Here is a 20,483-nt window from a genome sequence, read left to right as displayed (position 1 = left end):
ACTGAATGGGGGAGGGTGCTTGCTTATACTCAAAAAGTCTCTCGCAACAGGTGTCTTAAATACATACAATTCAATTACACTCACTGGACCTACCTTAATCCGCATACGATTCAGACTATCTATGGTGGGAGTCTAGAGGTTGCCCTCACTGCACGACACTGGATGCTGAATTTAGTCACATGACTTGGGTTTGCCCTGGGCTCGCAGTATTCAGGAGGGAGGTCATTTGTGTCTTAATAAGACCATGTCCAGGTCACACGCTAATACGCCTGCAGTTTGTTTACTGGGCCTCTTCCGTAGGCCGGGCCCCAAGAAGATAGGGAACAGATTTGTTAATTTGGCCTGGCCTCTGGCCAAGCGATGAGTCGCCATGGACTGGAAATCACCAGAGGGACCTAATGTGGAAACATGGGTGACTGACGTCACGTGCTGGGCATGGGCGGTGGAAAGGGCACTACAGAGGGAGGAAGCAAAGGGTGTCTGTCACAGACCTATTGAATTGCTCTGGAGGGAAGTGGTTGATGAGTGGGAATCCCCTGGGGCTGCAGTTGACTCTGAGGAGGGGCAGACTGTGAGGTCAAATCCTGGTTGAGAAAATGAGCGGAACCCTGATAGGCATAGGCAGAATGGATTGCCCTACCCCAGCTCCTTCACCCCACCCCCTCCACTTCTCAGCAACTGACACTTTACACACATTCTGTGACATGTCTTAGGCAAGCATGTAACTGGTTATAGTTTGTATTTTAAATGTGTATTATTATTATCTTATGGCATCTAGTTCTTCTGAAAGTGCGACCATAACACCATCCCTTGTGATTTTCGCTTGCTCCTGTCTGCACAGCGTGAGCTAATAATTGTAAACCCAGGATACTGATTCAGTGTTAATATTGTGATGTATTGTTGTAATCTTTGAAATGCCAATAAACAAAAGCGTTAAAGAACAGACACATCTTGTGTTTCACCTGGTCAATGAAGAAGCTCTGTGATGATGTGTTGAAACGTTACCAAATGGTTAAATTGTGTTTTGTATCAAAACATCTGTAAATCTCTTTCTTATTCTTTTGTAGCTGATCCCAACACTCTTTTTCGATCAAATTCTCTGGCTTCAAAATCCATGGAGCAGTTCATGAAGGTGATGCATGTTCTGTGCTTTACAGGACTGTCTTATCTATAGAATTTGCCCACTAGGAGATCTGTATCTTTTGATGTGTGTAATATCTATTTGATTCCACGTAACAGAGTAAAAAAAAAGTAAAGTGCAAAAATAGTACAAGAATTAAGGTTGAGATAAATACATGTGTATGTAAAATACAAAAGGTAGAAGTATAAACAGCCAATCTTTCATCACATTTTTTAAATTAGACTTACATTGCCCTATTACACCTGCCTTAACCCTAACTCGTTTTCCCTACACCTCAGTGTGTATGCCATGTTACAGGGAGAGTCCTCCATGCTAACAGGCCACCTTCTTGTCACTTTTACTTTCCATTAATCTATCCCTAATTTTAGCACTAAATCAGCTTCTTAACCTAATCTTAACCCAAACCTTAACCCAAACCCTACCTCTTACTCCTAACTCCAGTCATAACCATAACACATTCGCTCCGACTATAAAATATAGGTTACTCGAATCCTAACCCCTGAGTTAAGTGAACTCAAACCCTGAACCCTATTCTCATTCTGTGTTTTCATTATTTTTTTCAATGTTTTTCTGTACTCTTCTTTTTGTAGTCTAGTTTTTTACTTTTTGTCTCTACTTTTTTGTTCCTCTATCTTTTTTTCAGCTTTTACTGCAAGCTCTCTACTCATTAGAGAAATCTATTTCTACTCATTGGTAAATGACCTGCACCTGATTTAGAGGCAGGTGGTAATGAAAACCTCCATATCTGTGCAGTAAGTGCTAATCAAATAGTGGAATTTACCCCACCATAGAGATAGAATGGTGGAGCAAATGTCATTGTTGGGTTATCTTCTGGTTTTAGTACTTCCTCTAGAAATTGGAAGATTTTCCATTACCATCCACATCTGGATCAGGTAAGCCATGTACCAGATGTCTTTTAATCTACTAATAATTGCAGGCTTCATGTGTGAGGAGCGTCTGTGCCAGCTGAGGGTTGTGGGCTTAGCATAGTAAATGGATTCTGTGAGAAAATAGATTATTAATTGCTGAGGGTGACCACTTACCTCAAGGAATAAACACTTCTTTGTCAGGGTGAACCCTCAATGGCACTAAATTAACCTGAGCTCAACACCCTGGTAGTTATGGCATAGTGCAGACTGCCTTAGTATTTATGCAGTACCAAAATTGTAATAAAATCAAAATGCAAAAGAATAAAAATCCCAAACTGAATTGCAAAAATAGAGAAAATTGTAATAACAGAGATATGGATTTTAAGGTAGGAATAGCACAACGATCCACACAATGCCAATGATAGTCAATGGTCGCGGTAGACCAGTACCTAGGTGCAATTTGAGTGTAGCTGCAATGGAGATTGGGTCGGATACACCAACCAGGTATGCCTTGGTCAAAGATTTTTACTTCTGATTGAGTCCGATATGTCTCAATCCACCCCAGGAGTACACTTCTAAAGATTCACAGGACCTAAGGTAGGCACATAGAAACTCATAGGGTGTCATGCAGAGGCCGACAGCATGGTCCGGTCCAGGTCAAGTTGCCTGTGGTCAGCTGGGTACCTGCAGGAATGCCTCTTGTAGCTCTTTGTATCCATGTAGCTTGATCAGAAAGTCAGTCTTGTGACCCTTGGAGTCTTCTTTTTTTCTGGGTACAAGAGGGAGCAGGCCCAGTTTTTCAGGGATTTTCCCAGGTCACAGACAGTAGACGCTGTCCTTTTCTGTTCTTCTTCAGGTCAAGTAGTGCTCGAAAGTGGGTGCCTGGACATACCATAGTTATACCTGGCAAAAGCTAGTGGGTGGGAATGGCTCCCTAACCATAGAGGCAAAAGTGCCTGAAGCCATCCCTACCCGCTTTGAGAAAAGTCTAAACATGGGCTCTGAGGGCTAAGGGTGGGTGTGGGGAGTATCCTAAGGTAATCCTAGTGTCCTCCCACATCTAACACTAAAATCCAGTTTGAAGCAGCCACAGTACCCCCAATAAACACAGAGACAAATTTCTGGTAGGACAAAAGCAAAGTTTATCAGCAACCAGACAGTGGATACACAAGATTTGCTTGGCCTTCTGTTCCATTCCTTTCAAGTGCACTCCAAGTGTTATATGTTAAACCCAGAAACAGAAGTCTGGTAGGACGAAGGTCCGGCACTGCAGCAAACAGCATTCAGTTCTCTACATTTAAAGTACACCTCAAGTGTTCTGTATAAACCGAGCAGGCCTGCCATGAGGCATTTAACACTCCATCAATATTTGACATTTTAGTGCAAAAAATATGCCCACACCTCCTACCCTGCATATTGGTCGATCTATTGTTTGCTCTAGGGAGGCATTTCTCATGTTTTTCACACCTATTTACTTGCTAAGTCCTGGCTGGTAGAAGCTGGAAAGCAATGTAACTAGGCCCCAAGACCTTCAGGCAGGGAAAGTTAACTTTCTAAAAGTTCTCTTTCTGTAATATTTATTAAAAATCTGCCTTTGCCATTGAATTGAATTTTTAATAACTACTAAAAATTGTTAAAATGTTTTCTAGCTAGTCCCATTTGCAAGATACAACATTAGAATTTTTATTTGTTCTTTGGTTTTCTATATAGACCAGCTAGGCCTGCCACAATGAAAAATAGCTTTTGAGTCCTAGTTACTGTAAGGAAATGTTAAGATTAAATTCCTACATGTTCTAATTTTAAATACCATGTGCCTGCCTTGTGAGCCAAAAGACCTACTTCGGGGGTGCCTTATTGATATTTAAAAGGGAGCTTTTGACCTGTCAAAGGATTTAATTTGACATGCTGAATTGCAGTTTTTACACTGCTACAGTTAGGCTACAATGGCAAGCCTGAAGACATGTTAGCACTGCCACCGAAGTGGATGGCCAATAGATGCTGCAGTCCACTGTTGGCACTTTAACTTCCAGGTCTGTGTACCTCTTGTACCATATACTAGTTTTATAGTTAAGTTGAAAACACCAGTTAGTAATATGCCAATACAACCATGTTTAAAGGGGGAGCACAGGCACTTTACTACTGGTCAGGAGAAGTAAGGTTTACAGAATTCTAAAACCAGCAAAGAAACAGGGTCCAAGAATAGGCAAAAAATCCAGGGTGACCATCTAGACAAGGCAGATTTCACACTGGCTCTATCTGATGATGCTTGAGGAGGACCTCCATATGCTGAGGGGTACAAATTTGGCATTTGATGAGTTTCTGTATTCTCTTTGGGCCACATGCTTGGTATGTGAGATGGTGCTGTGTCTGCCGATGGATGCAAGCATGTTGTGTAGGATCTTTATCTGTTGATGGGCACAGGTACGATGTACAAGGAGGTCTGTATTGGCTGATGGGCACAGTTATATTGTGTGGAGAGTCTGTATCAGCTGGTGTGTTGGGCTTGGCCTATGAGGAAGGTCTCTAATTGCTGATAGGTGCAGGCGTAATGCCTAAAGAACTTCTGTAACTGCTAATGGTTACAGACTTGGAGTGTGAAGGGAGTCTCTACTTGTGTGCAAGTGAAGACTGTGTGTGTGAGAAGTGTCTATCTGATTATTCATGCAGTCTTTTGTCTAGGGGGGTTGTGCCCTCTGATGTATGTGAGCTCAGCATGGAAAGAAGGTATTTTCCAGCTATTGGTCACAGGCTTGGAGTGCAAAAAAAGATGTATCCACTAATTGATGTAGCCTTGGTGTGTGAGGAGGGTCCGTATCACACACTTTCTTCCTTCCTCAGCTCCCTCTCTCCCTCTCCCTTTAGGTTGTTGCTATGCCCTACCTCCATGAAGTCTTGAAGTCGATAGTGAATCGAATATTTGATGAGAAGAAGTATATTGAGCTGGATCCATGCAAAATCGACCAGACCCGCACCAGGTGAGCTTAAAGCATTAGTGCATGGGCTTGGGAGATCAGAGGTCAGTATCTGTCTCTTACAAACCTGTTGAAGTTGATCCCAGAGATTAACGCCTAACAGGTGAAGGAGTCAATCTTCCAAGTTAATTCTTTTAAAATGAGGAACTACCAGAAACTGAACGTCATTAGATCTAATGTCTCACCTATTAGACCTTCAAGACGTTTTTATGGAGCCTGGGCCAGACTTCTTAAAGGGTGATCAGACCTTGATTCCAGAGTGAGTAAGCTTCCCAGGGCACTTTTCTTAAATTTAGGAACAACCAAAAGCTTCAGGTTATTAGACCTAAGGTCTCAACTAGCAGGCCTGTCGGAAGGTTTTTTGGGGGTTGGATCACAAACTTCATGTAGGCCTGTTACTGATGTTCCCTAGTCAGTGACCTTTTTCAAAATAGAAACAATATTCAGGAAACATTTGGATGCAGCTCCAGCTTGTGGCGCCTTGCCTCTTCATGAATATATTCCAAAAGAATCTAACATCCACTTTTGTCATCCATTTTTTAGGTAGCTTTTATTGATTTATTATTGGGGTGGGGGGAATTTGGGTAGTCGCGCTACGCAAAGCTCCGCAAAACGATAAAAAATCTCCGTGAACACGCAAAAATTCCGCGAACACACGGAATTGATTGTTCTGCCCGTTCGCGATGCTTTTATCCTGTTCGCGAACGCTGTTTGATTGCTCGGGGAGAAATATCTCGTGAACACGCATTTTAATAGCGCGAACAAGCAAAAAGAATCAGCGAAGCCGCGGATCGCGGAATTTTGGGCAATTCCGCGTTCTCCGCGGAACGCGAAATTACCCAAATTCCACGAGCGGAACGGAATTTACCGCCCAGGCCTATTTATCATACATAACAAACATACAAGCAGAGAAAGTAAAGACATGCATCACAGGAAGCATGAGACAGAACATTTGTACATAATTTCACTTATTATATTGCAGTACAATAGGTCCTAAGTGCATTCCATGCACATGGTGTGCATCAACCTTTGCCTAAGATTTAATAACAACGGTATCAGGAAAAGAGGAGCTCAGTTTCAACAAATCACATGTTTAGTTAGCCCCATTGCTACATTTGTATTTTTTGAGGAATGTGTGGCTGTAGATTAGAAGCTAGGTTTAGTCCTGGCATTTGTTCGCGTAGTAAGAAATAAGTATATTTAAAAGCTCTTCTGTGCCTCTGTTGTCTTTTCTGAATGTCCTTGAAGTTTGGGAGCACTGTTTGCTTTGCTGCAGTCAGAAGGATCAGACCGTAGGAAGGTCAGTGTATGCAAATCTTCTAATATTGGTTACTTGTTTATGCCCATGGGAGGACACACTCTTCAGGATTGGAATGTTGGTTGCATTATTGTAGCCGGGAGCAGCATTCACTTCGGAGGTCAGAATCTTAAAGTTTGGAACAGCTTGTTGGTAAAACTCTTTCTTTTATCTCATTTCCCAGGAAGATTTCATTCAAGAGTTCTCTGTCAGAGAATCACATTAGGGAGAGCAGTCTGGAGCTCCTAAAAGGGTATCTGAGCGACATCATGGACGCCATCATAAACTCCGTGGAGCAGTGTCCACCAATCATGAGGGTGGCCTTCAAGCAGCTACATAAACGTGTTGAAGACCAGTTTCCAGATCCGACCAATGAGGTAAGAATGAGAGAGTGGTTTGACAAGAAAGTGTTGAATCCAAGAGAAGTAAAGGATGCTGTGATGGAAGAATCTAGAGAGGTTAACGGAAGGAGCGGGAGGAGAAGAGGAGAGTTGAGAAGAAAGTCTGTAATAGGCTGGGATATCATTTGATGATTCCACAGGTTCTTTCGGTAGTATGTACTTTTCTAACTCCAAGAAGTGTTCCGATCAGGGGATGGACTTTAATTATCCACCCTCAGTTTCTTCTGTCATGGTCTCAAGCTGTGCTGTGGGGCAAGACAGAGATATTTAATAAGAGGTTTCCATGCCACAGGTATCTATGCCTGTGGTAGGCCTAAGACCCCTAAACTGCAGCTGTTTCTTCCATCAGAAGTCACTTAACACGCCCTTCTTCTTACACTGGTGGTAGTTACGCTAGGTAGAGATCTGATGTTTCTAACAGCAGCTTCCTTTGCCAAAGGGAGGTATCTATGCCAAACGGCAAGACTCAAAAATCTAACCATCTGGTTACTTTTCCTGTGGTAATATCTTTGCCAGCGTAAGGCCTATGACTTTTAGCTTAAAGGTTTCTCGGCTAGTGGTATGAGCAATTTCAAAAGATAAATCTGCAGGTTCTTTTGTCAAATGTGGTAGCTTTGTCTAGGACAGGGTCATCAGCTGCAGCTGCCACAAGAGTATAAGCTTTATCAGATGCAGCTGAAGGAGTAGACCTCTCTCTCTCCCTGCCTATCTCACTCTCTCTCTCACACAAATACACACATACACCACAAAACACATGACAACATCTGTCAGATGACCAAGAATTATGAAAGGAGACAAGTGTACCTATAATATTTGCCGTCATGAAGTGAATATCAACCCACTATCAGAGCCCAAGCATTATAAATGCTCATTGTGAGAGCGATCTAGTATTGTTTAAGCCCTATATTTCAGTGTTATTTATAGGGGTGGGCGGTAAACTCCGTGCCTCTGGTGGGGTTCTCAGAGTTTTGCTTGCTCCGCTTGGAACACCGAGTTTTGAAAAACCTCTGCCAACTGCCATATGGCGGAGTGTTTTCACACACGCAGCTCGCCAATTCTAAGTTGCCAAATGTGAGCGAGAAAATTGAGCACTAGACTGCCTTCCGGCGAGATTTCTTAACTCGGGAGGTCATGGCAGGTCCCGGCAGGTCACTACCACTCGTGTTGAATAAGCTACCGTTCGCGTTGAGAAAGCTTCCACTTGAGTAGAAAATCTACCAGAGTGGTAGAAAGAAGCACCTCCTTGTGCGGCGCAGCATTGTGCTATTCCCGCTGATTTCACAGCACGGGACAAGTTTCCGGCACTAAAAATCAGAGTGAGCAGCGCGACGTCCTGAACTTCGCAGCTCTCGGAACTCCATGGAATCTATTTGAGTTTTTAGATAACCCAGAGGAATTCTGCGGAGTGAAACTCCACGAGTTCTGACCCCTAGTTATTTATACCTGGTGGTGTCTTCCTTAATAGCTTTCATAGAATGCTTGGAATGTAGAATGTTTTGTACACTTTCCTCTAGTGAGTCTTATGTATAATTACTGTGATAACACCCCCCTGGCATTTACACTCTCTGTGTCCTCGAGTTTTATGCATATCAAGAGCCACTGGAATTGTGTGATTTAGTTGCCTGGGTCTTTTCCACATAATAATGGAATTGCTACAATTGTCACTTAATCCACCATCCACTGTATAATGTACAGAGGTTCAATAAAATAAATGTTTCTACCTCAAATTGATCAAAAGTGGCTAAAATGCTGCATATTTGATACCACACGGTTCCTGAAACTCTACAAAAGTAACCCTGTTTATTGCTTCACTGTAGTGCGCATTTTGCCTGTGGAATGTTAATTTTACCAAATGGTAATCTTGGGAAACCGCTTTCGTTTACAACATGAATCAAAAACCTTACACATTTAAAGTCAAACACAGTAGAAAGAATTATTCCTTCTTTGTCATACTTTTTTTGTTTCACTGTTCTTGCAAATTCATTTTTACATCACACTGTTCTCAAAGCAGCGTTTATTTCGTGAGGCACTGTGAGCTTAGAAGAATGCCTGACATTTTGTACCTCTTTTGATGGTCTAATATCTTTGATCCAACACAAATTCCTAGTACGATATTTAATAAATATATAACGTAAAATATTATTTTGCAAGGCTAATCCTTCTTGAAAAGATTATAATAATACCAGGGAATATGGCACATATTTTGTCTTTAATCCCCAAATATGTTTCAGCATCCACCTTTCCTTGCCACCTGTATTTCAACTCTTCTACATCATTGGTCCTCCATTCCTGCATAATTCCAGTGCCCAAGTATTGTGGACTTATATAATTGTAGAATGTTAACTGCAGGATGTTTATTCTTTTTTCTGCTGTCTCTGGGTGAGAGTTCTAGGCTTGGTCAGTTGCCCCTTGGAGCCTGGGCGATCGCTCAGAGATGTTGAGTGCTGTTACTCTACCTTGGAATAAATTCGTCAATTATCTTTCCTGCAAGGACCTCGTCTATTTCACCCTTCATCGGCTCCCAGTGGAGGAGCCATTGTCAGAGCCAGGGAATGCCTTTCCATTAGGTCTGTCGCTTTTTCCCATCATTAGAAGGTCAGGGCAATGTCCAAGAGGGTGGGTGAGACTTGCTGTAATTCAGTCCAAGCCAAGCAATAGGCTGTGGTGACATTGGTTGGGTTTGTGTTAGAGCTGACCTTCTGGTGGAGTAGGTACCAGAGATATTATTGTGAAATTGGTTTCAGGAAATTGTTTTGCACCAGGTGCAAGGGGTGTTAGATGTAAAAACGAAAAACTGGCCGACATACAGTGAGGTTAACTATCACTGTACTTGAATTGTGCATACCTGCTGGGAGCCCTTGCCTAACGTCAACCTAGAAATAGACCTTTGTTAAAAGCACATTGACTTGTGCCCCAATCTTGGCCCTAATGAAAATGACACTAGCTTTATGATGATTGTATTACTGTACCTATCCTTTTGCAGCAGTGTGTGTGTTACAGAGGAGGCCAGGCACTTTAAGGACCACCATCTTGTCAAAATCTTATGTAAGGTTACGGAGGGAGGATTCTGGGCTCCAGACTAGAACTCTAACACAGGCAGGCAGGAACTAATGCTCACCGTTCTCTTGATTATGCATGCTCAACTATCTACTCTGTACATCTATAACACTACTGCTGAATACTGAAGCCCCTGTCACAAGGATCAGCAAAGGCAATTTCCCCATTTGGCAGTGCTGCTGTTGCCAACCAAATACCACTCAAACTATTTTAAAGAGACGTCAACGTCCCGCCCACTGAGGATGGCATGCTTCATTACAGAGTCTTCTCCTCACCATGGCTGGATGCTCGTGCAACTGGTGGGCTCTATAGATGAGCTCCTAAGAGAGCAATATATTGTCAATTTTAAGTTGAAATTGTAAATTGTATTTTTACAGCACTTATTACCTCTGATGAGGCGGTGAAATGCTTGTGTCCCACCCTTTTGTCTGGGAAGCGGTTCTAACACCCTTTTCGCGATGTGCCTAATCTGTACAATATCCCCTTACATATATTATATAGGTCCAATCATAGCTTAAAATTGTGCCAAGGTTGGTACCGCCCTGTCATAATGTCAAAATCAAGAGGGTGTATTAGGACCCTTAATGTCTAAAGAGCTGACATGATTTTGTCTTCTTCTGCCTTAAGAGGTCAGTGGCAGGGGCGCAACTAGATCCAAAATTCCGGGGGGGGGGGGTGTCTAAGAAAAAATTTCAGGGGGGCTGACTCTTCCAGCAATAGTTAGAGTGGAGATGCAGGGGCTCTAGAAGGGGTGAAAAAAACAACAAAGCCTCATTAACAAGCGAATGGTCTTTTAGAGACCTGTGAAGTACTCGGTGCGGCTGTGTGTGTGCCCGGGAAGCTGTCTCAGCCCGGGCTGCCACACACGACGGGGGAGCTGAAGCCCTTTGAGCCCAATGGGCGTTGCGCGCTTGCATGGGAGCATACTCAGTGGCCCTTTGTTGCTAATGATTACCACAGTCTTAATCATGAAGAGTGCTGTAGCGCTCACTGCAGCAACTTCTGCCTTGCTCACACCCTTCTCACCTACATCAAGTGTCACAGTACAACATACAGTGTTCCGTTTTTTCAGCTATAGGCTTCATGGTTTAATTTGTTCAACTTCAATGTCAATTGGAGGATCAGGGGATAGGATGTGGTCTAGCGACTAGAGCGGTCATCCTCAAAGCTGTGGAACTGGGTTCGAGTCTCGGCAGGGATACTCAAAATTCTGTGATTCTTGGCAAATCACTTAATCTCACTGTACCTAACAGAATGAATGTGTCCGTTTGTAACGCAACTGGTACTCATGTAAAGAGCTCGGATACCTTTGTGCCAAGTCTGCGCTATATAAAACTCAGAGAATTTTTTTTTAACTTTTATTTTATCTTGTTCTGACAAAACACTCTCTATCCCCTAAATGGCTATCTCCATCATGGGAACGGTGGAGGAACCTGACACTAGATGCTTTCTATAAATGCAATCGGTTAATGAATCTTGGGTCATAGGACTATAGTTAGTTATGTATTATATTTCTCCACCCCTTACAAAGCAGCTACTACTAATACGTCCCTTATGCATTGTTGCTTGTCGGTGGTGACATTAGGGTGTCTATGATGTTCAAGCATTGATCTTAATGTGTTCTGCATGAGTTCCACAGTTAGTTTTTATTTGTTCAGTCTGCCATATTGCCAGTCAACCTAACATTATGGCATGGTGTCTGGGAGACAATGTCCTAGCATGCATCGAGCTAATAGTTCTCATGCCTCGCAGCCAAGACCTGGAATGACCTCCTGAAACACCTCAGAAGCTCCCCCTTCCTCATGGCCTTTCCAAGTAACCTCAAGACATGGCTCTTCCAGACGAAAAAGGCATGATCTACTCCTCCCCCCTCAGGCCTGCCCTAATCAGTGCCTGGATACTCTCACAGGTGATTAGCTGTGCCCTACAACTTCGCATAACACAACAAAACACCTTGGTAAGACCAAGGGTAAACACTACCACAATGACCTCACCCTAAAAATCTCAAGCTATCCAACCACTTCTCTCTCTGTCTTGTATAGGCAATAAATTATCCAAAGTCTTGGGCAATAGATGTGCTAAATACTTTCACCCTAAGGTTTTCAGAATTCAGACCATTAGAACCCTACTCACTGTACATCCTACTTCTTCTCTTAAATATACAGTCAACATGCTTCACCACTTTCTCCAGCAGATACCCTATCAAGCATATTCCTATCCTTGATATCTCCAATCCACTCTGTACCCCGTCTGATTATTTATGTCCTTGCATCACCACACCTCTAGGACTCTGAGACTCTGATCTTTCCCTTCTCTATGTGTAATCCAATCTTCTCTTTACCCAGATGTGCATCTTCATTGATTTTAGTCATCTGCTGCACCGCAGCTACTAAGAACACAATATCTGATCCCTTCTCACAGTTTGAATCTTGGTCTGTCTTGCAGCCAGGGATAGCTCCTCCGTTAAGACAGAGGAGCATCGCCCCACTATCTAAATTGCCCCCAGAGATGAAAAATAAAATGATAATAACGTTAATTTATTACCATTTAATTTTTCAATAAACCTGTCTCAAACCAAGCGTCAGGATGGGGGGGAGGGGGAGGCAGGGCTGCTGCTGACTGGTAGCAGAAGGGAGCAGTGATGGGCAGGGCACTTTAAGTTTAAAGTGCGCATGTCTCTTTGGCCAGCTAGACGTGCATTTTAAACCTCTCTAACCCAGCTGTCTAAGACAGCTGGATTAGAGAAAGAATAGGGCTCCAGTGTCCTCGGAAGTACCGAAGGAGGCCGCTCCCTCCTATCCTGGCGCTGCTCTCATGCTGCATCAGAGCTGCTCCAGGATTGGTTAGTGCAGTTTTCTGTGTCCTACATTAGAGCCTGCCCCGAGAAGACCGAGCGAGGAGGACGTTGCACCAGGAAGGTAGGTGTTTTTATTTTATTACTTAATGTTTCTTCCACCTGCCGCACCCCCGTACATGCCAGCTGCCACTGCTTGCAGCTAGGTTTTCCTCTAAGGTTCTTGATCACTTGGTGTTTAAAGGCTCTGCGGGTACCTCTCCAGCCCATCTGATTCCTTACAGTCTGACTTACGGGGTCATCAATCAATGAGACTGCTTTGTTACATGCCTCTAACTTCATCACCTCATCTCAGACACCACTATCGATCTGTCAGTGGTGTGATTTGCACCTCTACCCTGGCAGCGGCTATTGAGATTACTAGCATGGCTCATGAATGGCTCTCATCCTACCTAAGAAACCATTCATTTTTTTGTTGATCTGTTAATAGTGTCTATCAACCCTCGCCCCCCTCCTCCATGTGGTATTCAGGTCCACCACAAGGAGGGAGTGTGGGTGGGTCAAAGACATAACTAGGGGATTGATGTACTATTCCTATTCAGTAAAGCAGGCATGCTAGTTTGCAAACTGATTGGTTTGTGATTGGGAATGCAATTTGCGCTGCGACCACTGAACTGATGGGTAGCTTAGCAAATCTGAAACATGCAGGGTGTTGCAAAATGACCGGACAAATGAATATTATGCATTTTTATGCATTACGCATAAAGCCTTGCATCATCACACCCCATTGTATCTCTCAGATAAACTCCACAAAGCGGGCTGCTCTAGAGAAATGAGGAGCACCAATGCTCTCATACTAGTTCCTCCTTTGTTAAACAAGAAATCCACTCAATCGCGCTCCTTCTCTGGAAATGCGCCTACTATCTGGAACTCACTCCCTAAAGATCTACGTTGCAACCCCTCCTACCTCCGCTTCAAAAAAGACCTCAAGCTGCACCTTCTCAACTAATACTGGGGTCCTTAATCCTTGCCGCCTAGCATGGTGTCTCAACCTGCTCCTGACTGTACAATGTTCCTGCCACATTATACCTGACTCACTCCCCCCCCCTTCTCATTTTTTCATATACTTCTAACCTCCCCCCTCCAGTTCTCTTATAATTACTGTCTACTCCAGCATGCTATCACCTCTCCCATCACCTTCCTCAGTTCCCTTCTTCTTTCATATCCACCGCCCTCATCCCTGACGTCCCACGCTAGATTAACTATCCAATACTTGTTATGGCCTAATTTTATTTCTTATTTTCTTGTCCATGTTATAATTGTCCTATGCATACTGTTCTTACTGCCCTGCATTTTACCTTTTTGTACAAATGTTATGTTGCAATTGTTTTTCTCACCTAACCATTGTAAAGCGCTCTGATACCCTCGGGTCTAGCCAGTGCTATATAAAACCTTTTAAATAAATAAATATTAATTAGGCAGTGCACAAGTGCGCCCCTAGTGGTTGGCTCCGAGTGCAGGGATGGAGACCAGAAAAGGACAGCAGACATTCTACTCTACATACGCATTCCAAAAACAGGAAACACTTTTTTAAGCAGCCAGTGTCTATTAACAGGAGTGTTGTTAGTTAAAAAACAAAACGATTCCTTTTTTGGAAAGACACTGCAGAAAGCAGGCAGTGGTACCATGACCACTGCCTTGTCCCGCCGAGGCCTCCAACACTATTAACGAAGGAGAAGAGGTCCCACTTGAGGAAGCTTTCCCTTTGCAGGTCACATACCACTCCCTTTGAGGTGTCAATATCCGATCAATGGTTTGCTTCCACAACTGTGGTCACAACTCTTTAATGGACATTTTTCTGAATCTCCTAAAATAGGACTTTTGTATATTTTTAAAAAGTATTTTGCTATTGCAAATAATGTGATTTTGAGAATCACAGGTGTGATTTTTGAGAATCACAGGATTTGCGACTTCAAAAAACATTTGTTCGGGTGCTCCTGCCATAAAAGAAATGGGCCCCACGTATTGCTTTTTTACACCTACTGGGCCCAGCAAAAACTTTTCACAAGCCTGTGGATATTTCCAAAAGTTCTGACCTGAGCCTGTTACCTGTCTAACTTACTCCTCCTCAGGGGGTGGTTATATTTCCTCCTTTAGCTTTTTATACCATCTATATCAAGCGTCCCTTCCCTTTCTGCTGGGTATACCTCTTCTTGTGCTATACTCATATTGATTGCCAGACACCATGTGACTGTAAATGGTATTGCGCATGTGCGTGTGAAAGTTAACATCCCACTTAATAATCTTTAATGCCTCTCTACACCTTGACACTATTTTTTCTCATTCTGCATTAGATAAAATAATTCTCATAAAATGGTGTAACTGAGAAACACAGATATAATAAGACCGTCCCCTCGATTTTGCGGTAGGCAACTTATTACTGTTTATTACCAACTTTACCTTTCAGAAACTGTTAAAGACATTCCAATAGTCTGTATGTCTGGTGCACTCTAAAGAATACATGTGAGGGTGACCATTTCTTATGTTAATTTAAGGAACCTCATAACCTGAATTCAAATCACTTCCTTTGAGCTAAACAGGCCTTGTTAGGGACACGGGTAGCGCAGTCCTGGAGCTGTTGTATGGTTGGCTTTCCCTTCCATTACCATGCAGCCCCTTAGCCGATTTTGGCTTTTGTTCAAGCTGCAAACACAAACAAGCATTGGCATAGCCAATAGGTCTCGCCTTTGGGACCTTATAAGTGTTTAGCTATGCAACAGTTGCATAATTAAATACTTGTAAGGTCCCAAAAGCGAGACCTATTGGCTATGCAAAGCGGCCGTGCGGCCGCGAAAGTGAAAGTGATCGCGATCAAACATCAAAGCGGCCGTGGCCGCGAAAATGAAAGTAATCGCGGTAAAGCGCGCGCGCCCGCGCACATGCACTGTAGCTCTAGGCTGGCCTGGTAGCAATTTTTGGAGCCCTCTCAATAAGTCTCGCCAGACCAGCGCATGCGCTGGGTCAGGCGAGACCTAATAATTTCATTAGTGTGTATTAGTTATACCAGAGACAAGCTAGGGAGCAATGAATTCACAAAGGTGGCATTTCCATGGTGCTGTGTCCGTACTGTGTCCTTGTCTGGTGCCTGTCGGGTTGGAGTTTTTACAGCCTCTGCATTCATTTGGCTGTGGTCCACAATGTATCATGGATGAGTATTACTCACTGTGGCTTAGTGGCAGTGCTTTGATTCGTCATGTTCTCCGGGGATGCCCGTGCTGCTAATCCCTGGTGTTTACCTGTCAGGGTGTTTTTTTGTTGTTGCAGTGCCTTGATTCACAAGAGCATCTGGGGAGGTGTGTGCTGATCCACGGTGTTCATTTTTCACAGTGATTTTGTTTTGTTGGGGCACCTTGATTCTTTAGGTCCTACAAGGACGCTGCTAGTGGATCTATTGTATGTGTACCTGAAGGGTGGTTTTGCTGCAGTACCTTAATTATTCAGTTTCTCTGGAGATGTTACCCCTGATACTCAGTGCTTCCTGTCACGGTGGTGTAGTTTTAGTGCAGTCCCTTCGTTCAGCAGGTCGTGTTGAAGTACATGCTGACCCTGGGTGTTTACCTGCTGTGGTGGTTTTGTGTTGCAGTGCCTTAATTCATCGCAACTTTCTGGGGCTGGGTGTGCGTTGATTTTGGGTGCTCACCTGTTGGGATGCTGAGGTTTTGGTGCAGTCACTTGATTCAATAGGACCTCTCAGGATGTGCATGCTGATCCTGGGCATTTTCGTTTTGGGGTGGTGTGGTATTGGTGCAGTCCCTTGATACATCAACTTCTCATGGGATTGTATGCAAGTGTTGATCCTGGGTGTTTACCTGTTGGATGGTGAGATTTTCTTACTGTCCTTTTATTCAACAGGTCCTCAGGGATATGGATGCCTCAACAGTGCTGTCTCTGATGGCTGGTATGCTATAATCATGCGTGAATCCTGTGTATTTACCTGTTGAATGGTGAGGATGTGTTACCATTTCTGGATTTGAAAGGTCCTCTGTGGATAGAAGTGTTGGTTCTGAGTGCAATGCCTCGATTCATCTGGCCTACTTTGCAGTGGCGGCTACCTTCAATACAAAATGGTGGGCGCGAAGGCGCTACTCACCATAAACTCAGAGTTGGAACATGAGTGACTGCTGCAGCACTTCTCCCATCCACAAGCGGGAAAAGGAAGGACTTACTTTCTGCTAGTGGAACCGAACTCCAACCAATCCTGGAGCTGCTTTAACTCTGTGAAAGCAGCTCCAGGATTGGTGGGAGCAGGCTCGCCCAGCACTGAGGCTGGGGGTTCCTTGGCAGCAATCTCCAGGCTGTTTCACAGCCTTTGGATAGCTGGTTCTACACTGCACATGTCGTATAGGACGGCTGTAGACAGCTGGTCAATCCGTCATGCGCACTGTAGACCAGTGCTGTCATCCTGTATTTGCAGGATTCAGCCCGGCCCCCACCCTCGTGATGTACATAGCGCAAGCCGGTGTGGTGGCAAATAAATAAAATGCATTCAAATGCCATTTTATTTATTTGTTTTTGCCTGCTGCGCACGCAGCAGATGGGGCGGTACTCCACCGCTCCTGAGGTGGAACCATCCAGCCTTCTGGGCTGTGAATTCTGATGCTGGGTGTTCATCTGTTAGAGTAGCTACGTTTAATAGTAGTTCCTTCATTCATCAACTGGCTGTTTACCTGTTGTGGTGTTTTGATTTTCTTACAATGCATTATTTGTCTGATCCAGTTTGTCAGTGTGTTGGTTCTTTAGTTTATGCCGGGTGTCAGAGTGTTTTATTAAAATATACTGTCTTCTTTATCTGCAGGAAGTGAAGTACCTGGCCATCAGTGGATTCTTGTTCCTGCGTTTCTTTGCTCCTGCCATTCTGACACCAAAATTGTTCAACCTTCGAGACCAGCATGCCGACACGAGGACCAGCCGCACCCTCTTGCTTCTTGCCAAGGTGTGCCATAAAAAAAAAGCGGGAGTATTTTCAGTCAGCGGAAGAGGGGAAAGTTGATTGTGAAGCTCTGTTAGTTAAACATTGAGGTTTCCATTGATTACGTCTCAACGGGGCTAGTGTGGAGGACACGCGTCTGCTGGTGCTCCTCGAGCCTCAGTCTGACCAGCAGTAATCACTGTTGGAACCAATACCCTTGGCTGGGCGGATCCACCCAACCCCTGGTCTAATCTGCACCAGGAGACCATCACTCACAGCTCCATTGAGGCACCTCAACCCTGATCTGTGAGACGTCCTATGTAATCTCTGGGGATCATTATTTGCAGCTCTACTGTTGCACCCCAACCCTAACCTGCAGTAAACCTTGCATGATCACTGGAGAACAACAGTCAAAGCCGGGTTTATGCACCAGAACCGTGTTCTAGGTGTGCAGTAAACCTTGCATGGTCACTGAAGAAAAAATGTCACAGCCTTGTTGATGCACCACAACCCTGGCCCTGGCTTTCAGAAAACCGTGCATGATCTTCGGAGAACATCAGTCACAGCTCTGTTAAAGCACCCCAAGTCTGTCGCTGTCATGAAGTATGCCATTGCATAACCATTACTGATACTGTCATGTGCCATTTTGTCAATGCAGCTCAGTCTGGAATCTCACCTGCAGCAAGCTGAGTATAATCATTTCTGGGACCACCACTTTCCGCTCTGCGTATTCACCCCTTCCCCAATGGTGACCTACAGTACGCTCTCTTTATTCATTACTGAGACCATCACTTCAAGCGCAACAGAGGTCTGGCCTACAGCAAGCTCAGTGCAATCATTATTTGGGTCACCACTCACAGCTTTACTAATGCATCTCAATCTAATCTTGCAAAACCTGCCTACATTCCATAGGAGCGTCAATGCTAATTAAATTTGACATTCTGTACCACAGGTAACCTTCACACACCAGTGCCAATAAACGCAAGTCAGCGCCCACGCACCTCAGCCCAGATTCCAGACCTCAATCATTTCTGCTACAATCACAACATTGCCATTGCACCTTTTGCAATCCACGACCCCCCCAATCTAGTACTAGATTGATCCGAAACTGATCTGCAGTACGGTATCCCTTATCATATTCTATCAGCTTCAGCATTGCTGTGCCCCTGGAGATCCATCCCCTGAATCATCACCACAGATTGTGCTATTGGCATCCGATAAGTCTGTCCTGCACCCCAGTATTCCTGAGCAGTGGATCATGCTTAGCCCTTCCTCTGTTGAGATGCCCCTCGGAAGCTTGACTTATATGCCAGGGGGTACTTCTTATTCAAGACCTATTTCTGGTTTTTCCAGTTGACTTTAAGGGGTGTGCGGGTTGGGCAGATTAAAGGCCTTATTACGAGTTTGGCGGTGCAGGAGCGGGACGGCCGCGCTCTCGCACCGCCAAACCCATGGTTGAACCGCGTGCCAGATTAGGAGTTTTCGCCTGTCTGGCAGGCGGTTCTTTGGCGTTTCCGCAGCGGTGCCTATGAAATAGGCACTGCACTGGAAACGTCAAAATCAGTACCTGCAGGTACTAAGGTGAATGCACACAGCATGCAGCCCATTGCACAGAGGCATACGGGGGCCCTGTGGGGCTATCTTTGTTTCCTCACTGCCACACTTTTCATGGCTGTCACACCGCCATGAAAAGTGTGGCGGTGAGAAAACTCGTAATATGCATAATATTGCGACCTCAAGACCACCGCAACACCAGCAGGGATCTCTGATCCCTGGCAGTTACAGTGGTCCCTAGTTGTAATAGGGCGGTCAGAAGACCGCCACTCCACACAGGTCTGGCTGTCTGTGGTCCGCCATAATCGTAATAAGGCCCTAAGTGTGTAGGTGGAGCAGGGCCAAATATACCTGCTGCACTAATGATAGCTACTCACCCTATGTGAGGCATAAGGATGGTTTGTTTAACTTTAAGACAAACTCCCTTTTCTATTTCAACCAAAAAGAGGCGACACACTGTTGCTTTGCACAGCTTAAATAACTTCCACCTCCTCTTCCAGGCCGTCCAGAGCATCGGGAACCTGGGCCAGCAGCTTGGGCACGGAAAGGAGCAGTGGATGGCACCTCTCCACCCCTTCATTCTTCAGAGCATCAGCAGGGTCAAGGACTTCCTGGACAAGCTGATTGACGTGGACAGCGAGAACGGTGAGTTGTGCCCTGTCACCCAGACGCTGTGGCTTGGTCTGCCATCAGGTCCTCCCGTTGCTGGCAGGCACAGCTCATTGGTGGTTGCCAGTGTTACGAGGGTCCTGGTTGTCACAGAAACCTCCAGTTCTACTCTTGCTGTTCTATGAGGAAAAAAACAACATAAAGGCAAGTAAGAAAAAACTTGACTCATTCTTAATCAGTTTAAGTTCCTTGCAGGTAGCATTCCGTTCCTTCTTCAATAGGGCCATCATAGAGGAGGACCAAGCACGTGCAGTTCACTCTTCCTCTAGCTTCACAACGTGTATGGGTACACAGGTGACCCCGTGGGCGGTTTGGCCTAATGGGTCTACTTGGTGTGGTGCAGCTTAAGTCCCTTGGCACAGTGAGCCATGGGATTTACATCTAAGTATTCACATATTAAACCTGACTCCATGTTTTGCTTTGCCATTCTAGAGGAGGCTCAAGATGAATTTGCATACGGTTGGTCTTCTCTAACGTCATAGCGAGCTGCAATCAGTGATGACGATGATGCCCATGGTAGGAGTCTGGATAAGATTAATTTAAGCATTCCCCTCTGCCTCTGTTTTTTAGTGATTCACCCTAAGTAGCTCGTGTATGCTTAGGCCTGACCAGTGGCTCGCTGTTTATAGGGGCTTCACTTCACCAACAAAGCCGAAACGCGCATGGGTTTACCACGGTTCCTATGTGCAAGGAATATGGAAGGGCTGCAGGACATTTCTTGGCTGATTTCAATGTAATGGTTCGCTTCTGTAGTGATACA

At 44.5% G+C, this 20,483-nt stretch overlaps 1 protein-coding gene across 1 annotated transcript in view; it reads left to right on the top strand.

Moving 5' to 3' along the window:
* RASAL1 (RAS protein activator like 1) overlaps positions 1-20,483 on the top strand; it is a 765,452-nt gene that overhangs the window by 593,534 nt on the left and 151,435 nt on the right. Inside the window, exons 11-15 of the mRNA XM_085633253.1 lie at positions 1,068-1,132; positions 4,873-4,985; positions 6,464-6,656; positions 17,387-17,524; positions 19,555-19,699. Of these exons, the coding sequence (XP_085489379.1) occupies positions 1,068-1,132; positions 4,873-4,985; positions 6,464-6,656; positions 17,387-17,524; positions 19,555-19,699 (654 nt within the window). The remainder of the gene's footprint in view (positions 1-1,067; positions 1,133-4,872; positions 4,986-6,463; positions 6,657-17,386; positions 17,525-19,554; positions 19,700-20,483) is intronic.

The sequence above is a fragment of the Triturus cristatus genome, chromosome 11, assembly GCF_964204655.1.
Source record: "Triturus cristatus chromosome 11, aTriCri1.1, whole genome shotgun sequence".
In the NCBI taxonomy this organism is placed as follows: Eukaryota; Metazoa; Chordata; class Amphibia; order Caudata; family Salamandridae; genus Triturus; species Triturus cristatus.
The sequence above is the reverse complement of the archived record's forward strand: the minus strand, read 5'-3'. Positions and strand labels throughout refer to the sequence as shown.